The sequence below is a fragment of the Symphalangus syndactylus genome, chromosome 7 (assembly GCF_028878055.3).
Source record: "Symphalangus syndactylus isolate Jambi chromosome 7, NHGRI_mSymSyn1-v2.1_pri, whole genome shotgun sequence".
In the NCBI taxonomy this organism is placed as follows: domain Eukaryota; kingdom Metazoa; phylum Chordata; class Mammalia; order Primates; family Hylobatidae; genus Symphalangus; species Symphalangus syndactylus.
The window spans coordinates 56,439,134-56,462,637 of record NC_072429.2 but is presented as its reverse complement, the minus strand read 5'-3'; the positions used below and the strand labels follow the sequence as shown (position 1 = coordinate 56,462,637).

General features: G+C 40.8%; 2 protein-coding genes across 47 annotated transcripts in view; one reads left to right on the top strand and one right to left on the bottom strand.

Moving 5' to 3' along the window:
* Positions 1-5,118, top strand: part of CLVS1 (clavesin 1) — a 210,776-nt gene extending 205,658 nt beyond the window's left edge. For 2 of the 3 annotated variants that reach the window (XM_063643286.1, XM_063643287.1), the window contains exon 5: positions 2,931-3,331. In XM_063643286.1, coding sequence (XP_063499356.1) covers positions 2,931-3,018 — 88 coding nt within the window. In that variant the 3' untranslated portion in view covers positions 3,019-3,331. Of the gene's footprint in view, positions 1-2,930 lie in introns of all 3 variants that reach the window. The other variant, XM_055286305.2, reaches the window with a different exon arrangement.
* The window catches only part of ASPH (aspartate beta-hydroxylase), a 222,749-nt gene continuing 203,937 nt past the window's right edge, over positions 4,693-23,504 (bottom strand). For 41 of the 44 annotated variants that reach the window (XM_055286256.2, XM_055286297.2, XM_063643281.1 and 38 more), the window contains 3 exons: positions 22,061-22,152; positions 21,557-21,690; positions 4,693-6,965 (listed from right to left, as the gene is read on the bottom strand). In XM_055286256.2, coding sequence (XP_055142231.1) covers positions 6,815-6,965; positions 21,557-21,690; positions 22,061-22,152 — 377 coding nt within the window. In that variant the 3' untranslated portion in view covers positions 4,693-6,814. Of the gene's footprint in view, positions 6,966-13,698; positions 13,780-21,556; positions 21,691-22,060; positions 22,153-23,504 lie in introns of all 44 variants that reach the window. The other 3 variants (XM_063643279.1, XM_055286260.2, XM_055286254.2) reach the window with 1 other exon arrangement.

Below are 23,504 nucleotides of genomic sequence, written 5' to 3'. Positions count from 1 at the left end.
AAAGAGAAAAATGCACTAGAAATATGTTAGGGGACTGGGGCTAAACTACAACCTAGGTCTTCCTTTCTCTGCCCCATTCCAGCAGTAAATGAGTCCACGAGTCCATTTCACTTTCAAAGGTTCAGCCTGGTATATAAGGTTGGACTATTTGAATGGATTGATAGTTACAGTAGAAATAAATTTTTTTGAGACACTTGTACCGATTTGCTTCTTGATTTCTTAATTTTATCCTTTCTAAAGTACATACATATCTTGAAAGGAGACAGGAATCTTAGGCAAAACAATAGTGATTTTTATGGTGAGGTGGAAGGAACACTTGATGTTTTAGCTAAACACCTCTGTGGCCTTTGGTATACCCGGGAGCTGTGTGTTGGTAATAAACCTGTCAACGTCTCCACTTTCTATTTGTGTTGCCTTTTATAGATCATTTGACTTTTCAGTCCCTTAGTTTTTTCCGTCTATAAAAACTAAGGGTTGTGAAAATGAAATGTTAATATATGTCAATGTAAATACATGTTAATATACAACTATGGGTTGTGAAAATGAAATAAGCTAATATAGGTCAAGAACTTCTTAGCACAATACCATACACAAACATAGTATTTTAGTATGTTGTGTTGAGGGGGTCCTCAAGACCACCCTTTTCTGTATTTGATAATTTTGATAATGTCTTCCTAACTTACTAGAAAGACCCACAGGACACAGAAAGGTTGTTAGACTGACAGTTGTGGTTTGTTACAGAAAAGGATAGAGGTTGCAATCAGGAATGGAAAGCCATGCATAGGCAGGAGTCCAGGAAGGACCAGCTGTAAGCTTCCAGTTGTCCTTGCAGTAAAATCACATGAACAGAACTTAATTCTCTTAGCAATGATGTGTGACAACATCTGCAAAGTGTTGTCAACCAAGGAGGTTCATCTGTGCCCTGGTGTCCAGGTTTCTAATTGGGGGGGTGGTCAGTCTCATGGGCATGCAGTACCTTTGTGACTGACCTTAACTGCTCAGTCCTCAGCTTTCCCCCATTCCTTCTTATTACCAGACCCCACCACTTACTTACCCAAAGTTACTCTTTGGGTCAGGGGTTTCCTCAGTATCGTCCCTTCATGGTTCATCAGAAAGATGTTACCGGAAAGTGGTCCCAATTCAGACCCCAAGAGAGGTTTCTTGGATCTCACACAAGAAAGAATTCAGGGCAAGTCCATAGAGTAAAGTGAAAACAAGTTTATTAAGAAAGTAAAGGAATAAAAGAATGGCTACACCATAGAAAGAGCAGCCTGAGGGCTGCTGGTTGCCCATTCTTATGGTTATTTCTTGATTATATGTTAAGCAAGGGGTGGATTATTCATGCCTCTCCTTTTTAGACCATATAGGTTAACTTCCTAATGTTGCTATGGCATCTGTAAACTGTCATGGTGCTGGTGGGAGTGTAGCAGTGAAGATGACTGGAAATCACGCTCATCACCATCTTGGTTTTGGTGGGTTTTATCTGGCTTTTTTACTACAACCTGTTTTGGCAGCAAGTCCTTTATGATCTGTATCTTTTGCTAACCTCCTATCTCATTCTCTGACTAAAAATGCCTTAACCTTCTGGGAATGCATCTCAGCAGGTCTTAGCCTTATTTTACCCAGCCCCTGTTTAAGATAGAGTTGCTCTGGTTCAAACACCTCTGACACTCTTACTGCCTTAAAAGGGTCGAACTGATACAGTGTGACATAAAGCCCAGACAAACAAAAGCAAGCATGCACTATAAATCACACTGTTGGCATGAACTATGGTCTCAGATATACAAAGATCTTCTTATCAGGTAGGCTATTCTAAGGGCTCAGAGGAGCCAAAGGTCAGCCTTGAAAACTTGTAATATGTAGGGTTTGGGCACCCCAGGTCTACCAAGTTAACAGTTTACTGCACATATATGTAAGTTTTACTTATTTGAACAATTTAACCATTTTCATAATAATTTGTTTTTAGTTGTGAGCATTTATTAAATATCTACTGCATAGCTCTTTTTATAACATTTTCTCTGTAAGCTGGAAAATAATTTGGTTTAATTCATATTATAAACTTAGAAAAACATCATTATTACTCCAATATAAAAGGACACATCAAAAACTAATGATCATTACTAGTATTGCAATAGTGGTGGGTCATAAGAGTGCTTCATAAGTTTTAACTATAATTTCATGCCAAATGCTCTATGCATCTTATTAGTTGTAGTCTTTATCAACAACTGTGGGAAGCAGGTAATACTTCTAGTACACTGGTGAGAGAATCAAGGTCCAGAGAGTTTCAGGAACTCCCCCAAGCTTCCCAGCCAGTAACGGACAGAGTCTAACTTTACCATCTGATTCATCATCTTAACATCATGCGTGGTAGTTTGCAATGACTCTGCGAGACAAAAGGTTTTAAAGGTACACTAAAACATTAAAAATTCAACAAACTTTATATATCTCAAGGTACACAGGATATTTAGATGCTGGGGCAGAGTGTGGCTAGAATACATATGTCCCTTTTACCAAGAGAAGTGATCACTGCAAAGAATATTCCAACACTCCAAAATGCTTTTTTTTGCCATAAAAATATGGTTTAGCAAGCAAAAGTAAGAAAAACAGAGATACGAGCGGGAATACATTGTGTAGTTACTTTAAGTGTCTTTCTTTCTTATTTTTATTTTGGAGACAGGGTCTACCTCTGTCACCCAGGCTGGAGTGCAGTGGCACAATATGGCTCACTGCAGCCTCAAACTCCTGGGCTCAAGTGATCCTCCCACCTCAGCCTCCTGAGTAGCTGGGACTACTGGCATGTGCCACTGCACCTACTTAATTTTTGAGTGTCTATTAAAAAGAGAAATATAAAATCCGGATGTCTTCAAAGGTTCCAAAATTGTCACCATGAATTGTCTGTAATTCTGTCTTTTTCCCTCCCCTCTTGTTAGATCTCAGTCTGTGGTAGAAGCTGGGACCCTGAAACATGAGGAGAAGGGAGAGAATGAGAACACTCAGCCACTCCTGGCTCTGGACTGAACCCTGAGTCACCCCAATGCTCCTGCACTCTGGCCTTCAGTGGTATCAGCCACCCAGGAAGCACATGCACAACTGACCCACACAGACACGTGTGTTCTGCTTGACACAAGGTCCTCCACTCCTGAACCCCTGCAGTGACTGTCACCAGCCATCGGTTTGAGCAGCCAAAGTTGGACAAAGACTTGACAGAGGCTTTTTTTTTTCCCCCAGTGAGGGGACTGGAGGATGATGCAAGGCGTTTATGTAAAAAAGATTCTCCCTCCTTTCATATTTATGGTAGTAAATTGAAAAAATAAAGACTAAATTTGATGCACACACTGCATTAGGACAAGAATTTTTCTGAGGTATCACACAGGGACCCTCTCCAGTTTTTGAAAATTAAGTGCATTTCGAAGTAAATATATCGGAGATAAACTGTGCAGACACCACTGTCAAGTTTCATGTAGTACAAAGCCCTGAGACAATAGTATCTCCAGTAATTTCCATTCTTACTGAATTATTTCCTTTGACCTCATCACCAGCATCGAATTGTTCAGCCTAAGAGCATGTTCTCATAGGTCTGGGTATTTGCAGTTTGCTTATTTTGATATCCTGCAAAAAATTATTTTGATGTCACATCTCTTGTTAGGCCACTAGCTGACTGTTATGAGCTGACTTTAAAGGAAGACAAATGCACATGAAATACAATTATTTCATCTGAGCAATGTGAGTTCCCACAGGCAGCTCAAAAGCCCATTAGTGCAGCGTGTGTCTGGAGAGGAGATGTCTCATGAAAACACATGTCAGTGATTAATGAATCCATTCCAGTTGCCTCAACTGGGTCACTACAGCAAAGAAAAGTGCTGTCAAACCATTTACCCCTTGCCCCTCCAACCCTCCTGCAACCATTAAGATGTGGAGAAAGAACATGGTCGTTGCTGAGAGGGTAAATATTCAATCATGGAGCATGACCGACATGGATGGCTAAATATGCAAGTATTGAAATAAGAGAAGACTAGAAATGCAGGATGAAATGTGAAAGGTCATTTTATTTACCTATTCTCCTTAGAAATGGAGTCCCCAACTACTCATTCAAAAGAAATCAGATATAAAGTAAACGGACATCATACGATATGATATCCTTACTCGTGCCATGTTTTCCAAGACCAGTGCATATTTTTAGATATCTCTTATTTGCCCAGCCATCTGCATGACATGGGTATTTATTAGTATTACCAGTTGGTGTTCAAAGTCAAACAAAAATATTTTAGTTAATAATGGGCAGTAAAATATGATTTTACATTTTAAATATTTGGGAGAGTTAATTTGTTAGCTAAATAATTCAAGGGAAAGAGATTATTCAACTGGCCTTAATCACCCCTCATAATATTATTACTAATCTTAATTATTTATTACATCTCTTTCTCAATGGATCTAATGTTTTAATTTTTTTCCCGATTGGTAGAGAACAATAATAGAAGTAATTTTTATATTATACCCTTGGAGAAATAAAGTTGAAACAGAATTAAAAATATTTCTCAAACAACTGTATCACAATGTAAATTAAACTAATTCATTTTTGTGTAGACATTTGAAATCACAAAAATAATAACATTGAAATAATTCTACCAATGCAGTGATGGAAACACTTTTCTTATGTACGAAGACATAGGTAAGAGAAATAAAGAATTAAAGTGAATTAGAAAATCCATTTTATTGCTGGGGCTTAAAATAGTTGTGGGATACAAGTATTTACAATGCTATTGGAGTCAATTATTGATAACACTTTGCAACAGTAATACCATTTCTAGCTTTTCAATTGGCAATACTACTGTATATGGCAACCCTACTGTAGTGACCTGATTTTAAATACCATATTATATTCACTAAGTTAAGAGCTAGTTTTTACTCTCTTCCATAATTTCATTACCTGAATGTAAGATGATGGCTCAACAATGACGACTTATAGTTCGAATTTATGTGTATGCAATATACATGTGAGAACCAAATTCAACAAGTGACACAAATGTTACTACATGAGCATTGAATTGTATTGCCCTTGTCAGTTATTTCCTCTGTTCAATAAATACTGAAGGACACAAATACCTTTTTACTTTTGAAGAGTTTGCCTTCTCTTCTCGATTTTAGTAATTAATTTGGATATTTTTCCTCCCATGCCTCTTCATCTGATTTAGTGGGATGTTTTCAATACCAGCAAAACAAAAGAATAGGAAAAGTATTTTGCAAACTCATCTACTGGAAGCTAATGTCCTTAAGGTCAAGCAAAAAGGGTCAATTTCAATTTCAAAGAGCTGTTCGTTAAATGAGATAAAGAAAGTCTCCTTTTGTTTTTAGATGGAAAAGAAAGCACAAGTTTTTTCTACCTGTGAATGAACTTTGGTGACCTATGTGCCATTCATGCAGCATTTTTGTTCATATTGGCTTAGAATTCAGTGCATGAATATCATTACATTCTTATATCTAATATTTCAGTTAGCTTTGATTCAAAACATAGAAAATCTGATGCATGAATACTTTACTAGATTAATGACTTGATCATCTTTGGGACGATTTTTACCTGTTATTTCTATGTTGTGGGTAATGTTAAAACTAAATGTAGGTGATAATAATTGCTATTTCACAGTGATGTTTAAAATGGCAGAGATTTCTCAAGCCAGAGAGATGGGACAGTCTTCCAAACTCTTTCATCAAAAAGGAAAGCAATCTGGACCTCCTACACCCAAGAAAAAGATCCTGGCATTCTTCGTAACCTTTTACTCTGCCATCCTTAATATTTCTACAGAATTGTAGCAGAAATCATCTCCAAGACTGCAAAGCTGGCTTCCTGACATTCACATGGATCTACCATAGGCAAAGACACTGTGTTCCCAGCCCTTGCCTCATGGATGGCAAAGCAGCCAGGAGCCAGACACCCTAGCAGCCACCTACCCACCTAACCCTGAAAGAACATATTTTTATTTCCATGAACGATACTTTTTCCCCAGAAACTCTAATAATTGGCATTAAAGAATTTGCATCTGGGATTTTTATAACAATATAAAATAATTCCATGCTCTTTTTTCAGTGTGAAAAGTTCCTCTTTGAAAGAAATAGGATTTTGTCAATATCTCCACAACTAGCATAGTGAGAAGAGGATCTCAATCAAGATAAAGAAACCAAATGACTCGAGAGTTGGGATGGGTACAGTTCATAGACACTGACATAATGACCTCTTTCTTTTTTTGTGTTAGGAAAATAAAACTGCTTTTTTCATGAGTGTCTTTTACTAAGAAGAATTAAGAGGGAAGTCTGAGTTCCCCAGTAATGCTACCATTAAATAGCTAGAAGTAAAGCATTTATACAGCTTGTCATTAAAATCAACAAAAATGTAGTGGTGCATGATGACAAAATAGTCTAGCTACACTAGAAAAATATAACTGCATAGAAAAATTACAAACTAAAGCAATCCATTCACAGTTTCTACATATGTTCTCATTATACATTGAATTAGACCTATTCTATGTGGAAAAAATATCTTTGGCTGGTAAGGTAGAAGCTATCAAATGTTCACCTTAAATACTGGCAGAAGACCAGTGCTGTCATGAGATGACACACAGCAGGGTGTTTCCTAAATGAATTGCAGCGAGGCAAATATTCCCTTTAGTGTCTTCCAACCCTAGGAGGAGGCTTAGAATTACTCAGGCTGCAAGTCAAGGGAATTGAGTCTTGGTGTTCGAAATTCTATCTTCACACCCAAGGAGATGGAACCAGAAAGGCAGCCTCTCTCCAGAGTTTCCCAAGCTTGCAGGAATTCATGCTAAATTGCTGGAAGGCTGCGTCTCTGCTGTGGTGTCAGTTCCGGATGCCACACATCCACGATGAATATCAGCCGGAAAGATGAGGCATCCTGCCATACCTCGTGCTCAAAGGAGTCATCAAAGATGAGCACCTTGCCTTCCTCCCAGGTCCTGCAACAGAAAGACAAGGATTCCTGAATATAGTTCTGTGTGGTTCAGATGACTGAGGATCAATTCCTGTCCATGTGCGAGAACTACCTTTGGTAACAACCTTTGGGACATAACCAAATAACTAGAACATCAAGCCCAAGTTTATTCTTCCCTTGATGATTAGGAAAGAATTTCAGAAATCTTGCTATGAACATCAGTTTTCATTGCTCAGCGCTGGAGATGTACAAACAACAGAGGATTTGTGATGAAGACATATTGGTCTCATTACATGCCTTGCAATTATTCTGTATATTATTACATGTCTTGCAATTATTCTGGTTTAGACATACGGGCAGTGACTGGGTCTCAGGCATCTCTATGCCTCTCAAGACACTTCCAATCAATTGTCTTTTCAGCTCACTCCACTTGTTCAAGTTTCATTTTATGGAAGAAAGGAATCTACTTAAACACAGTACCCATAAAGCAGAAAACTAAATCAGGAGTTTCCTAGCTAGTATTCCGGCTGAAGAAAATGGGCAGATTGGGAATAAATTTTGTTTATATTTTTAGTATCATCTTCTATGCAAGTGGGTTATCCATGGAATATTTTAAATCAATGCTGCAAAACACTCTATAGAGCTTCCAACATTACCTCGTAAGATATCTGTATAGGGACTAAGATCTAAATATAGTGTTAGTCTATTAAGAGAGAAACATACAGGAGGCAGTAACACAATGCTTTTCAAATCCAAAGAGAGTTTATGAGGGACACCGGTGGTTCCTTATTTTAAAAATAGATATTAACTGCCAATATGTTAAATACCAAGTTATGTTTTTAAAATAAAATTTTTGCTAGAAATTTTTCCTTAGATACTAAAATGCCACTTAAGCCTTCAAAATTTTACATCCTGGGTTAGCAAATAATGACAATTATAGCATGGGAAATGCTAGCTTGATTTCAAGTTACTATATTATCATAAAGAGGTTTTCTGTGGGAAAACTAGTGGTGAATTTTTATGTTCCATATCAGGTGATTAACTAATATAAACTGAGCAATATGACATATATTGCAGGGCTTCACAACCTTGGTACTACTGACATCTAGGCCAGATCATTCTCTGTAGTAGGGGCTGTTCCATGCACTATAAGATATTTAGCAGCATCCCTGACCTCCACCCACTGTATGGCAGTAGCATTCCCTATACTATTAGGTTGGTGCAAAAGTAATTGCAGTTTTTGCCATAGTTGTGACAACCAGAAACGTCTCTAGTCATTGCCAAATGTCCAGGGTGGGAGCAGGTGCAGAAATCATTCCAGTGGAAAATAACTGACATACTGAATAAGTCTGATAATAAAATTTCCAAGTCACGTAAACTAATAGATAAAGTACTGAGTATCTGCAGATTGAAAGTTCACTGAAGTTGGGAAGTGAACCTCTACTTCTACTATCCACCCTCCCACCTCCACCCAGTGTGCTATCTCACACACTTTGTGATATGGTTTGGATGTGTCCCCACCCAAATCTCATCTTGAATTTTACTCCCATAATTCCCATGTGTTGTGAGAAGGACCCGATGAGAGATAATTTGAATCATGGGGGCAGCTTCTCCCATACTGTCCTCATCACAGTGAAGAAGTATCATGAGATCTGATGGTTTCATCAGGGGTTTCCGCTTTTGCATCTTCCTTATTTTCTCTTGCCGCCACCATGTAAGAAGTGCCTTTCAGCTGGACATGGTGGCTCACGCCTGTAATCTCAGCACTTTGGGAGGCTGAGGAGGGTGGATCACAAGGTCAGGAGTTCGAGGCCAGCCTGGCCAACATGGTGAAACCCCCATCTCTACTAAAAATACAAAAATTAGCCAGGTGTGGTAGCGCATGCCTGTAATCCCAGCTACTCAGGAGGCTGAGGCAGGAAATTGCTTGAACCCGGGAGGCAGAGGTTGCAGTGAGCTGAGATCATGCCACTGTGCTCCAGATTGAGTGACAGAGCAAGACTCCATCTCAAAAAAAAAAAGAAGTGCCTTTGCCTCCCACCATGATTCTGAGTCCTCCCCGGCCATGTGGAACTGTAAGTGCAATTAAACTTCTTTTTCTTCTCAGTCTCAGGTATGTCTTTATCAGCTGCATGAAAACAGACTAATACACCTTGCCTCATCTCTTGCATTCAACACACACATGTTGATTGGCTCCTTTACAACTCCTCTGAAAGTTTTTAGAGTTCCATTGGAGTTCCATCAAGGGTAGCAAAAGACAGAAATCCATGGACTTAGGAGAAAATGACAGAACATGCATTCATTACCATGCAAAACCCAACTTGAGAAGAAAGGCAAAACCAAGGGGGGGAAATACACTGACAAGAAAAATCAGTGAAACAGTCCATAGCTTCCACAGTTAGGCGGGCATTTTCTAAGTCTCAAGTGTTGTCACCGGGATTAAGCAACGTCAGTGGGTACCGCAAACAAGCCTATAATTTATGTAGAAGATGAGGGAGGAAGTGTACTCAAAATGAAAGGCAGTGCACCTTTGTTCACAGCACAACAGCTAGAAGGTGAGAGCCACCCATGTGTCTATCAGTGAATGAACAGACAAACAAAATGTAGTATACACATACAATGGAATATTAATTCAGCCTTAAAAGGGAAGGAAATTTTGACACATGCTACAACATGTATGAACTCTGAGGACATTATGTCAAGTAAAATAAGCCAGACACAAAAAGATAATTACTAGCTGATTCTACACATCTGAGGTCCTAGACTAGTAGTTAAATTCATAGAGAGAGAAAGGAGAAGAGTGGTTGCCAGTGGCCGGTGGGAAGAGGGGAATGGGAGTTATTTAATGGGTATAGTTTCAGTTTTGCAAGTTAGAAAGAGTTCTGAGGATAGATCGTGTTGATGGTTATACAATATAGAAGTACTTAATGTCACTAAACTGCACACCTAAAAATGGATAATATGGTAAATTTTGTTCTGTGTATTTTACTACAATTAAATAGAGAAAAAAGGGAAAGGCAAAGGAGAACACGTGGTAGAGGAGAAAGAGAGAAGCAATACAGCAAGATGGAAATTTATGGTCTTTGAGGGGAAGCCTCTTGACCTTGGCATTTATCACTTATGGGACCTAAGGTGAGCTACTTAGCATAATTGATTCTTTGTATCTTCCTCAGCATAATTGATGTGAGGATTAGCATATGATTGGCACATAGTAGATATTCAATTAATGACACAAAAATGAAAATATAAAGAAAAATAGGGAAAAGATAAAAGACAGAGGTGAAATGTTGGGAAGTGGTATGTTACCAAAAATGACCTTGGTATCACACTTTATGAAATCTGCCTTCCTTTGAGACAACTAAAAACTTCCAAGGGAGATGAGATATAAAAACATCTTCAGAGCATCTGTGAAATGTACTTTGTACAGCAATGACAAGTGATTTTCAAAGTTTTTTGGGTGGCAGAGAACCTGGAAACTACTTAAAACACTAGAAGTAATTAAAATAACTGAATAGAAAATTCTAGCCCACACAAAATGACATCTTTCACTAGATTATGATAGGTATAACAAAGCCAAAGATCTAGAATTGTTTTCTGGGAAAAAGGCTTTAAGCATTCCATTCATTAAATTAAATTCCCTGAGAACTGGGAAAAGTTATTAGCACCAGAACACGCTGGTCACTCATGGAACATCAGTGCATATAAAAGTAGAACTTAAGAACCACAGGCTTGCAGCTTTCCAGATACATTAAGTACAATACAGATTAGTGTAAACCATTAATTAACCAATTTTATAAATGAGAAATTTGGGGAGGTATGCCAAAGGGCTTGTAATTGGCCTATTTTAGGGTCATAAAACTCTATGAGGAAAGTGAGTGCCGTTGGACTTATTTGCCCTTCCACTTTCTTTCATACATTTCCCCAGAAAATATCAAAGATAGTTGATACCATAATATAGATTTTTTAATGTAGATTTCTTCTGAATTCTTAAAAAAATGGTGTCTTTCAATCAGTTATTAGAGATAGAATGACTAAAACTGCAGACACGATTCACCTAAAAGGGGAAAATGGAAAAACAATAAAACCTCCTACAAGCCATGTCCAGACTTAAGTGACTCCAGGTTAAATTCCAGATGTATCACATGCTTGGGAAAGGATGAATGTTTTTTTTTTCCACAACAAAGGGAGAGGAGCATAAAGATGTCAAATCACTTCTGAATGAAAACCAAAGACTCTCATTAGAATGCAAAGAACTAGTTTTCAGGCCACTTGCTTCGTGAGCAAAGCTCCATCAAATAAGATTAAGTTACACTCGAATTACAACATAGAATCAGCCCCTTGGAGAAACAATCTTCAGAGTGGCCTGTGACAGAGGCCTGCCTGGAAGTACTGCTACAGCCCTTGTCTAAGGACCCAGAGAAGCAGCATTGGGGGTGGGCACTGCTCTCCATCCCTGGAAGCTTGGCTCACTGTTGGAACTTCCTCCTTCCTTTCCTCTCTCTCTTTCTCTCCACTCACCTAACCCTTTATTTTTTTCAAGACAGGATTTGCTCCATCACCCAGGCTGAAGTGTGGTGGCACCATCACAGCTCACTGCAGCCTCTGCCTCCCAGGCTCAGGTGATCTTCCCACGTCAGCCTCTCGGGTACCTAGGACTACAGGTGTGTGCCACCACATCCAGCTAATTTTTGGATTTTTTTTTTTTTTTTTTTTGAGACGGAGTCTTGCTCTGTCGCCCAGGCTGGAGTGCAGTGGCACGATCTCGGCTCACTGCAAGCTCCGCTTCCCAGGTTCACGCCATTCTCCTGCCTCAGCCTCCCGAGTAGCTGGGACTACAGGCGCCCGCCACCACGCCCACCTAATTTTTTGTATTTTTAGTAGAGACGGGGTTTCACCGTAGTCTCGATCTCCTGACCTCGTGATCCGCCCGCCTCGGCCTCCCAAAGTGCTGGGATTACAGGCGTGAGCCACCGCGCCTGGCCAATTTTTGGATTTTTTTGTAGAGATGCGGTTTCCCCATGTTGCCCAGGCTGCTCTCCAACTCCTGGGCTCAAACAATTCTCCTGCCTTGGCCTCTCAAAGAGTTGGGATTACAGGCATGAGCCACTGCTCCTGGCCTTCTGTTAGAATTTCTTACCACTAAGAAAAGAAAGCCTCTCTCCAGGTTGTCAAAAGATATAAGAATATCTCGTCCCAAGATAAAACAGTATTCCATAATCTGTCAACTTCTCAAATTATTATAATTATAAATCATGATAATGATAAAATGGTGGCAGTGCATATTTGGTAACTACAATTTGGTCACAGAATTACCATTGATATTAATAAGGCCAAGTAATGATACTATGTGCTTATAGAGTCTTCTACCTACAAATTTTATAGATAATATCTTAGCTATCTTTGCTAAAATGTTCTGAGATAGGCAAAGGACATGACTGTGATTTTCACACAAAGGAATCACATGGCAACAGTTTCAGATGTCTGCAGTGACACTGTGATTCTATGGCAGAAGCAGAAAGTCATTACAGCCGAACACATTAACTTAAGACCATGGTCCTAAGAGACATTCTTAGTGTCTGTAGATGATATATTGAGGTGGCCTGCAAGGCATGAAACAGGCAGAGTTGAAAACAGAAAAGGGTCAAAGAGCTCAGGAATAAGGATATTTGACATAGATCTTACTCATTCTGATCTACTGAAATTCCCCAGTTCAGACTCCATTGAAAGCCCTGGCATGGCACACACTGGAAGCAAAACGTAAAACTGCATTGTCACCCTTCCTCTTCTCTCTCTCCCGTTCTAACACACACAAACAACTTCTGCCTTCCACCTCTTAGTTCCAGGTCACCAGTATTTAAGGGTAACTCAGATGAAGGCAATGAAGGAGGAGGAAAAAGAAGGGGAAAAGAGAAAGAAAAAGTCATAGTGTTACCGGAAAGGGGTCCTGATCCAGAGTCCAAAAGAGGGTTCTCGGATCTCGAACAAGAAAGAATTCAGGGCGAGTCCATGGAATAAAGTGAAAGCAAGTTTATTAAGAATGTAAAGGAATAAAAGAATGGATACTCCAATGGCTACTCCATAGGCTGCTGGTTGTCCATTTTTATGGTTATTTCTTGATTATCTGCTAAACAAAGAATGGATTATTCATGCCTCCCATTTTTAGACCACATAGGATAACTTCCTGACATTGCCATGGCATCTGTAAACTGTCCAGGCGCTGGTGGGAGTGTAGCAGTGAGGACGACCAGAGGTCACTCTCGTGGTCATCTTTGGTTTTGATGGGGTTTAGCTGGCTTCTTTACTGCAACCTGTTGTATCAGCAAGGTCTGTATGACCTGTATCTTTTGCTGACCTCCTATCTCATCCTGTGACTTAGAGTGCCTTAACCATCTGGGAATGCAGCCCAGTAGGTCTCAGCCTCATCTTACCCAGCCCCTATTCAAGATGGAGTTGCTCTGGTTCAAAGCCTCTGACAACAGGGCTGTAGAGATGGGATGCCTTCCTCCTTTCCCCTACCTCTCCAGTTCCAGGGTAGGGGCACAGAGAGAAAAAGGGGAGATGTGAGTAGGGGGGAGGGTCTCTGCTGCTTTCTTGTCACACCTCCCTTCCCCAGGGTCCCTCCCAGCTCCAGGCCTATCAAATCACGCCCCTATCTGTACCATTCCTTCACCTGCCCTGGCCCACATGACCAGCTCCTGTTTCACTCCTCCTTCCTAACTCCTTAAAGTTCCTTCCCCCATCGCTGTCAGAGTACTCACTCCAGGCTGTAAGCACCACCTCCAGTGTTATGAGAGTGCTTGATCTCACTCCCTGGAATGTAAGGACGGAAGTCTCCATTTCTGCAGCAATCAGACAGGAGGATAATAAAAGTTCAAATATACTGAGTACATTTACCACACAACACTTTGTAAATACAGTTCTGAGTGCATTCATATGGATTGCTTTAATACTCAAAACCATACAAAGACATACTTTTACTCTTCCTAATATGCAGATGGGGATATTGAGGCTTTATGAGGTTATGCAAGTTGTATAGAGTTACTCTTTACAAGAGGGAAAGCCAGGATTTGAACCCAAGTCATGTGACTTCAACGTTCTTAATATGTTTTTATGAAGATACATAACACTAAAATCTGAAATAAAAGCTCAGGATGCATTTTTTCCTACAGAAACATTACTATAAATACTCACTGGTTCTAGAACCCTAATAATAAAGATTATTAGTTAAAAAGCTTCTGGGAGCTGACCTAGAAACTGCCACACATCATTTACTATTGCCAGAGAAAAATGGATCCCAACTTTTCACCAATCAGTTCAACAAACAAATGTTTGGAACATAATCCAATTTCCATATCGGAACTGCCATTCCCTGTGGAGATAGAGAAATGTATGTGTGCACTTTCTATGTACTCATGTGTAGGAACAGCCACAGACACACCACTGGGTCACAGAGCAGGGGTCAAGACATGGTATGGATGTGTTTAACTCACCAAGTTGCTCAAATGAAAGAAGAGGAAAAAATGTTACTATTCAATAATAAAACATCCTAACTGGCTAAAAACTGTCCTTTTTATCCTAGATGGGCAGGCTTCAGCAATGACCTGTGGATAAGGTCACACTGCAATGCAGATGAAGATGGGAGAATATCTTGTGGAACAGAAGATTTATGATTTCAGGGAGAACAGTAAAAAAAGGAGAAAGGAGGGATGAAAATATTTGGCTCTAAATGATTTGGTAAATTGCAGCTTCCACATGTGATTCAAAAATGTTAAGACAGTAAGTCTTAAAATTATCTCCTTGGACACTTTATGAAAACTAAACAAATATTGTCTATGAGGAATTCATGATGCATTAAAAAAATTGTCTCTCTTACTGTTAATATTTTAACATGACTTTCACACAATCTTCCTAATTGGAACCTTGAGAAATGAATGAAAATATATGTTATAAAATACTTGAGGTCTATAGAGGAAGGCCATTATTTTTACAGCAATATAGAATTATATAGGATTAAATGACTGATTGCCAATTCATTTTTTCAGTCTCGCTAAGTGATGTTAATGTAGATGTGTGCTTTCCTGACAACCTATCAATCTTGTTCAACATTTCAGGCTAGTAATTTGCAGGCAATAATGCTGAATCTGCAGGAGAGCTCCAAGGTTATGGTTCCTTCTCTTAGCACAGTTCCAGCACATTGTGGAATGCCCTTGGAGATTCAGAAGAAGGAATTTCTCTCTGGGATCATTCAAAGCTCACACAACTCAGCCACTTCCTGAGTATAACAATTAATTCCCACTCGGTGGGGACACGTTTATCCCCTGACTCAAGTTTACTCAGCTCTGGATCAAAATTGCTAATGAGCTTATCTTTTTTTTTGAGACGAAGTTTCACTCTTGTCATCCAGGCTGGAATTCAATGGTGTGATCTCAGCTCACTGCAACCTCTGCCTCCATGATTCAAGTGATTCTCCTGCCTCAGCCTCCTGAGTAGCTGGGATTACAGGCATTAGCCACCACGCCCGGCTAGTTTTTTGTATTTTTAGTAGAGACTGGGTTTCACCATGTTGGTCAGGCTGGTCTTGAACTCCTGACCTCAAGTGATCCGCCTGCCTCGGCCTCCCAAAGTACTGGGATTACAGGCGTGAGCCACCACACCTGGCTCTAACCAGCTTATTTTACAGACCACAAAGCATGGTCCCCCTGAGGTGACATGAACAGAAGGCCCAGAAAGCGAAACTCCCAGCTGCTTTCTCTACTTGTCTGGAAACAAAAACCAGCATTTGAAGTGATCATCTTATAAGTACAGCATGATCCTAATTTTATAAACTACAACAAAATCCAAAAAGCCCAAGCAAGGCTATGGGATCATGTCTAGAACACAAACTTTCAAGCCAGAATGCCTGGGACTGAACCCACTACCAATATTGCAGTGGGCTGAATGTCCCCATAAGCTGCCCCGCCCCCCTTCCCCACTAAAAAAGATAGATCCATCGGGAACCTGTGACTATCACCTGATTTGGAAAAAAGATCTTTGCAGATTGAATTAAGTTAAGGATTTTGAGATGAGATCAACCTGGATTAGGGTAGGCCCTAAATCCAATGATAAACGTTCTTATAAAAGAAAAGAGGAGAAGACTCAGGGAGAAAGCAATGTGAACACAGAGGCAGGGACTGAAGTGATGTGTCTATAAACCAAAGAACACCAAGGGCTGCCAGCAGCCAGAAGCTAGGACAGGGGAACAGATTCTCCCTTACAGCCTCCAGAAGTAACAACCCTGCCAACACCCTAATCTTATACTTTGGCCTCCAGAACCACGAAAGAATACATTTCTGTTGTAAGTCATTCAGTTTGTGATAATTTGTTATGGCAGCCTTAGGAAACATATATAAATGTCAACCTCAGGCAAGTTACTTATCTTTATACCTCAGTTTCCTCCACTGTAAAACAGGAATTTTAATAATCCTAATTATACACGATTGCCATAAGCATGAATGAGTTAATGTATGTAGAGTGCTTAGAACTGCGTTTGACACAGATATAATTTTGGAAAAACATATATTATTACTATCATCATTATCATCAATACACATATATAGACATTGAGAAGCACCCGGCAATAGCTCTGGGTATTGGGATAAAACAATACATTTTTTATTGAGCTTCTCTGTGTTATACAAATTATGCGTGAGGAACGTGTATCAGTTTTCTAATCAGAAGGCATTTATTAATTTGAAATGATCGCTTCATTTACAGTGGTAAGGGCTGCATACCTGCCAGTTCATCCTCAGAGAGCTACGCTATGCTTTGCAGGGATGGAATATTTAAACAGTATACACACTGGCGGAAATCTCAATTGATTATTAATACCTGAGAACAACAATGTACAAATTGCTACAGGTAATCTCCTCTTTTAGAAGTTGAGACATTCTGAAAAATTGCTGCCTTTGGCTAGCACAAGAAAGCTGATTTCTTGGTGTGTGTGTTTTTCTTTCCATGCCAAAAGTATTTCTACAATCATAGCACAGAACTTCCAGATTTCACACTAGACTCTTTCTGTCCTCAGAGTTTATAAACTGTGTACTATCAGATTTCTAGCTCTTTTCACTGGAAGCATTGCACAGCACTTTAATTGACCCATTTCTCTTATGAAAAGCACTATTTTGTAATGAAGTGCTATGCCCAACTCAACCACCCTTGAGTTAAGAAATATTAAGGATGAGAATGTAACAGAACGTAAAGCTGGTACAGAAAGAACGTGGAGAAGGGCTGCTGACCAGCAGTCATGATGAGGCAGAAGGGCCCCTGTGCTCAGCAACTCTCTGCTAGGTGAAGAGAGTTCCCTGCCTCCCTGCCTCCCTGCCTTCCTGCCTTCCTGCCTTCCTCCTTCTCTTCTGTATTCTGCTTGTAGATACTTGGAACTAAATCACTAGAGAAAAATCCACTTAGGGCCAGGCAAGGTGGTTCAGGCCTATAATCCCAGAACTTTGGGAGCCCAAGGCAGGAGGATTGCTTGAGGCCAGGAGTTCAAGACCAGCCTGAGCAACACTGTAAGACCCTGTCTCCACAAAAACAAGTTTTTTTGTTTTTTGTTTTGTTTTGTTTTGTTTTGTTTTTGTTTTTGAGACAGAGTCTCGCTCTGTTGCCCAGGCTGGAGTACAATGGGGCAGGGAGGCAGGAGGCGGGAGGACAGGGAGGGAAGGAGGGAGGGAGAGTGGGAGGCAGGCAGGCAGGCAGGCAGAAAGGAAAGAAGGGAGGGAGGAGGAAGGAAAGAAGGGAGGGAGGGAGGGAGAGAGATAAAATAGGAGGTAGGAGGTGAGGGAGAGAGCGAGTGAGCTGGTGAGCCTCCCTCACCAACCCTCCTCTGCCTCTGCTAGGTGAAGATGGTTAACCTAATAATGTTTTAAGCTTCAGGGGAGGGGTTGGCGGGTGTTTTCTTTATCAAGTATGGACACAAGGTGTTTGCTGGGAGCCTGGGGTGGGGAATGCACCTACAAATGTGCTCCTGGGGCAGGTCTCCCAGCATCACTCCTGCATTTGTTTTTTTGTTTTTTTAAAGAGATGAGGTCTCACTATGTTTGCTGGAGTGCAGTGGCGCAGTCATGGCTCACTGCAGCCTCAAACTCCTGGGCTCTAGTGATCCTCTTGCCTCAGCCACTGGAGTGGCTGTGACTATAGGTCCATGCCACCATGCCCAACATGCATCTTGAGACCTCTGTGACTTTGTGCTAAGCCTCCTAGCACCATCCACCTGCTCCCATTCTTGACTGCCACACCCATTCTTCCAATCTTGGCTTTCTCTTTCTGCCTCAGGCCACTGAAGACTAGGCTTATTTCCATCTCTCTTCCTCTCCCTGCCTACGCCTAAGTAGATTTTTTTTTTTTTTTTAATTTTAGACAGGGTCTTGCTCTGTCACCTGGGCTAGAGTGCAGTGGTATAATCACAGCTTACTGCAGCCTTGAACTCCTGGGCAATTTTTTAAAAAGTTGTTTTTGTGGCTGGGCATGGTGGCTCACGCCTGTAATCCCAGGATGTGGGGAGGCCCAGGCAGGCAGATCACAAGGTCAGGAGATCGAGACCATCTGGCTAACATGGTGAAACCCGTCTCTACTAAAAATACAAAAAATTAGCCAGGTGTGGTGGCAGGCGCCTGTAGTCCCAGCTACTCAGGAGGCTGAGGCAGGAGAATAGCATGAACCCAGGAGGCAGAGCTTGCAGTGAGCTGAGATCGCCCCATTATACTCCAGCCTGGGCAACAGAGCAAGACTCTGTCTCAAAAACAAAAACAAAACAAAACAAAACAAAACAAAAAACAAAAAAACTTGTTTTTGTGGAGACAGGGTCTTACAGTGTTGCTCAGGCTGGTCTTGAACTCCCGGCCTCAAGCAATCCTCCTGCCTTGGGCTCCCAAAGTTCTGGGATTATAGGCCTGAACCACCTTGCCTGGCCCTAAGTGGATTTTTCTCTAGTGATTTAGTTCCAAGTATCTACAAGCAGAATACAGAAGAGAAGGAGGAAGGCAGGAAGGCAGGAAGGCAGGGAGGCAGGGAGGCAGGAGGCGGGAGGACAGGGAGGGAAGGAGGAAGGGAGAGAGGGAGGCAGGCAGGCAGGCAGGCAGAAAGGAAAGAAGGGAGGGAGGAGGAAGGAAAGGAGGGAGGGAGGGAGAGAGATAAAATAGGAGGTAGGAGGTGAGGAAGAGAGCGAGTGAGCTGGTGAGAGAACAAATAAGCCATAAAAGCCTAAGGAGCACTGAGGCCTGAGGCTGGGTGCCCTTCTCCATCTCCCTGCCACATGCTCTCATGCGATCTCCAAGGAGTTACCTTGTCAATCTCTGCCTGCTCCAGCATTCTCCCACCTCCTCTCTGAATTCCTTGCATCCCGCAATGTGTCCCTGCTCCTTTTCACTTTGGCAGAGAGACCCTGAAGACCCAAACCGAGTTCCCAAGGTAAGACAAGATTCATTCCATGCCTGAAGAAACTCCCACCTGTCCAGTGATCCCTGATTCCTCCTCCTGGTCTACCCGATTTTGCCTTTCTTGCCCCATTTCCTTCTTGGTTCCCCTTCCTCCTTCTGTCTTCTAAATACAGATGTTTTCATGGAACCTTTCCATTTCTGTCATCCTTCGATTGTCTCAAGTTCCTCTAGAAGTTCCTGCTAAGTCTGACTCTCAAATCTTTATCTCTAGACTTACCTTCTCCCCTGAGTGCCAGGTCTCTATTTCCAGCCACCTCCTGGATGGTTCTACAAGTGTGTTCCAATAGCAACTAAATAAAATACGTACAAGCAATAAATTCATTTTCCTTTCCTTGAACTTGTCTCATGCCTCCCAAATTCCCAAGGTTTGCTCAAGCATTGCCACCCTCCACTGTCCAAAGACTGTAATTGCAGCAGCATCTTGGATGCCCCATTCCTGTACCACACATTCAAGAGTCACCTGATAGCTCTTGCATCTGCTCTCTAGTCTCCATTTCTTTCCAGCATCCCAATTCCAGCTCTGTTTATCTTTTGGGTGGGCCGCTGTGACAGCCTGCCAATTGTTCTTCCCACTGTCCCCACAGGATTCACCCGTGGGTTCCACAGTAACTTCCTAACAAAGGTCTGATCCCATTAGTTTGGGATTCAGAGCCTCCTATGATTTAGTTTCTAAAAGACTCTTTTACTTTGCAACCTTATTCTTCATGTACCATACACTGCTGGCTGCTGAACTATTATTCAATATTCTTCATATGTGGCCATGATTTTTGGCCTCTGTGCCTTTAATGGATACTGTTCCAGAATACCCCTCTTTAGCTTTCAATGTCCGAATGCTTCTTGTCTTTAAAAACTGCCACTCTGCAAGTTGAGTGTCTGTGAGCAGGTGGGGCTCCTACTCATGGAGCCGTATTTTTAGCTTATCTGTGGAGAGGCCATCTGTAGTACCTCTTTTATGACCCCTATGGCCTTCAGTCTTGTGTTATCTTCCTGAGCAGACACACCCAGCAGAGGACGGCCCCTTCTGAGTCATCTCTGAATTTCCCACAGCACCATGGGCTGCCCAGGGCAGTTATCTGCCAATAACCAAATAGACAATTCTGCAGACCCCTGAACACTCATCCTCCACTCAGATCTCTACTAAGGACAATAAGAAATGTGTAAGACAACAATAACTTGGTTTCTGATCTCCAGGAGCTTACATACAGCTTGCTATGGAGATAAAGGTAACATATATTAATGAATAAAGAGTAATAGAAGATAGGGAACAGGATTACTGAGGATATATACTCTGAGAGGTTCTATTTTTATAAAACTAAATTGGATCTCAGTAATAGGTTTATTTTGGACAGGTGAAAAGATGGGCATTCTAGGGACAGGGATTATCAGCATCATAGGTACAGAAGCCAGAGCAAGTATGGTTTGTTCAAAAGATCATGAATAAACCTGTCGTGATTAGGAAAGTAACATGCAAGGGAGGGAGAGGAGATCTAACATTCATCACGTCCCTACTGATACCAGAACACGGACTGAGCACCTTGTAGGCATTATTCCAGTTAATCCATACAACAACCCTGCAAAGTAGATGTTATCACTGCCAGTTTTATAAGCAAGAAGGCTGATGTTTGAAGGGATTAAGTAACTAGCCAAGGTTACACAGGTTAGGTGGCAGAGCTGGGATTTGAAAAAGGCAGCCAGCTTCCATTGCACCATACCATCTCCTCGAGATCAAAACGTATAAATATCATGGGGTGAGTTCTTCAGTTAGGGGGACTTCTTGTATTTATGAATAAGTCAAGTTGCAAAGCAGGAAGCACAATGCATAACATCTGCAGAGCTCAATGCATGTTGGCTGACTCTGAATGCACATCTGTCTACCCGGAGAGAGAAACAAGGCAGCTCCTCAACTAGATAAATACTCTGCCGAGAAATAATGGAGGAGGGCAGCCCTAGAGCTGGGCAATGTCTCCAGGCTAATAGAAAGCACCAAGAAGGGATATAGACTCAAGAGTTTGGATTAATATCACTTTGCTCCAGTCTACTTCAGCTACAAAAGAAGGTAAGTAATCCAAAGGAACACAGCTCTGTTGTAACAAACTCTCATCCTCAGAGGTGACGGATATGACGGATAACAGAGGACACATACTTGGTCTCGTTGGCACATCGAATCTTGCAGCCTTCCTTGGGAATCACCAAGCCCAGGTGCATTCGGAGCCTGCAGTTTGTAGGCCCTGTGTGCGGCCACACGTGAGTCCCTGGATGCATGATGGAATATTTGATCTGCATAGAAAACATGACACTCCGTTCAGCTGTTTATCAGGGTGAGGAGGAACTGCTAAGTTAAGGTGACAGTACAAAATTACTGTCAATTTGGATTAGAGCCTTTGTAAGATTTAATATTTATATTCAAGTCTTATTTCTTTGTGAAGGAACTAAAAATAAGCACTCACATTTTCCACAAAGCGATAAACACTGAACATTTTCCACCCTCAATTCTGACGTCAACCACATAAAATTATGTTTCAGTAAAAAGCGCATGTAAAAAGAGGCATTCATTGGGCCAAAGGAAACAGCCATTTCTTTGTAAAGGTCAACACGCCCTTATTCCTAACAATTAATTGTATTCTCTCCAGCACGACACTCTTGGTACCTGTCCTCTTCTGCATCCTGTTGTCTCGGGGAACTTTTCTAGTAAGGTACAGGTTTTAGGAGCTCCCTTGCAGGCATTTTCATTTCTTCTTCCTAGAACAAATAACATAATTGTTGGAAACAAATCACAGTAAAGCTTAAACTTATCCCATTTAGATGAGGTGGGAGCTATATGTCATCCTCATTGCAGGAATCAGAAGATTGAGTAAACATGAGAAGATGAAGTAGGAATGCAAAAGGCTTATTGGAAAAAAATAAAAATTAACCAATACAGAAGACGTGTCTTGCTCCAATAGGTGGTGACTGGCAGAGCAGGGATCCAAATTCTCCACTCGGTGTTGGACTATTTGACTAAGAATGTCTAACGAACACGACGCAGGTTAAAGGCAGTTGACCTTAAACAACACAGGGGTTAGCGGCTTTGATCCTCCATGCAGCCGAAAATCTGTATATAACTTTTGACTCCCCAAAAACCTAACAACTAATAGCCTACTGTTGACTGGAAGCCTTACTCTATATCACAAACAGTTGATTAACATATTTTGTATGTTATATGTATTATATACTATAGTCTTACAATAAAGTAAGATGAAAAAAAGAAAATGGTATTAAAAAATAATAAGGAAGAGAAAATACTTTTACAGTACTGTACTATATTTTATCGATACCATAAGTTTACATCATCTGTTTACAAGATGAATTGAATGTCTGAAATGGCCTGCAACTCCAGGTACAGACCTTAATCTACAGTACATATCAAGCAATTCAACTTTTTCTTGTAGGGTCATGACTTTTCTCTGCTTCTTGGCAGCATTTCCAGCATCACTAGTTGCTCTTTGTATAGGTCCCATGGTGCTATTCGAGGTTTGCAGCATTGCATTAAACACAAGGAAAAATACCCAAGAACCGTAAGAGACCACTTTTTACCGTGATATGCAATTTACCAGAGACAGGAACTGTTCACATGGAGATGACAGTATCACATGGCATTTTAAGTGGATACTCAAAACACTTGAGCTTGCCGAATAGCAACAGGAGGTGGCTATGAAATTATTACAGTAGTATAATCTGTACTACAGTGAATTTAATGGATTTATGATTTAACACTTCATCTTCATGTTTGTTTACATTTCTCTTGACTATGAATGGTCCTATGCATGGTCTGTAAGTGCTTCCATGCATATGTTGATAAATTTTATTTCTTCATAATAGATTTGTGTATATATATAGTAAATGATAAAATAGATTAGTACCTATATATATTTCATGCATTCATGACATACCCAATTTTTCTAAATTTTTAAAAATATTTCCAGGCTATAAGGTTCATCTGCAAGTTTTTTTCAAATTGTCGCAAATTTCAAAAAATTTTCCAATATATTGACAAAAATTCTTACATAAGTGGACTCATGAAGTTCAAACTCATGTTGTTCAAAGGCCAACTG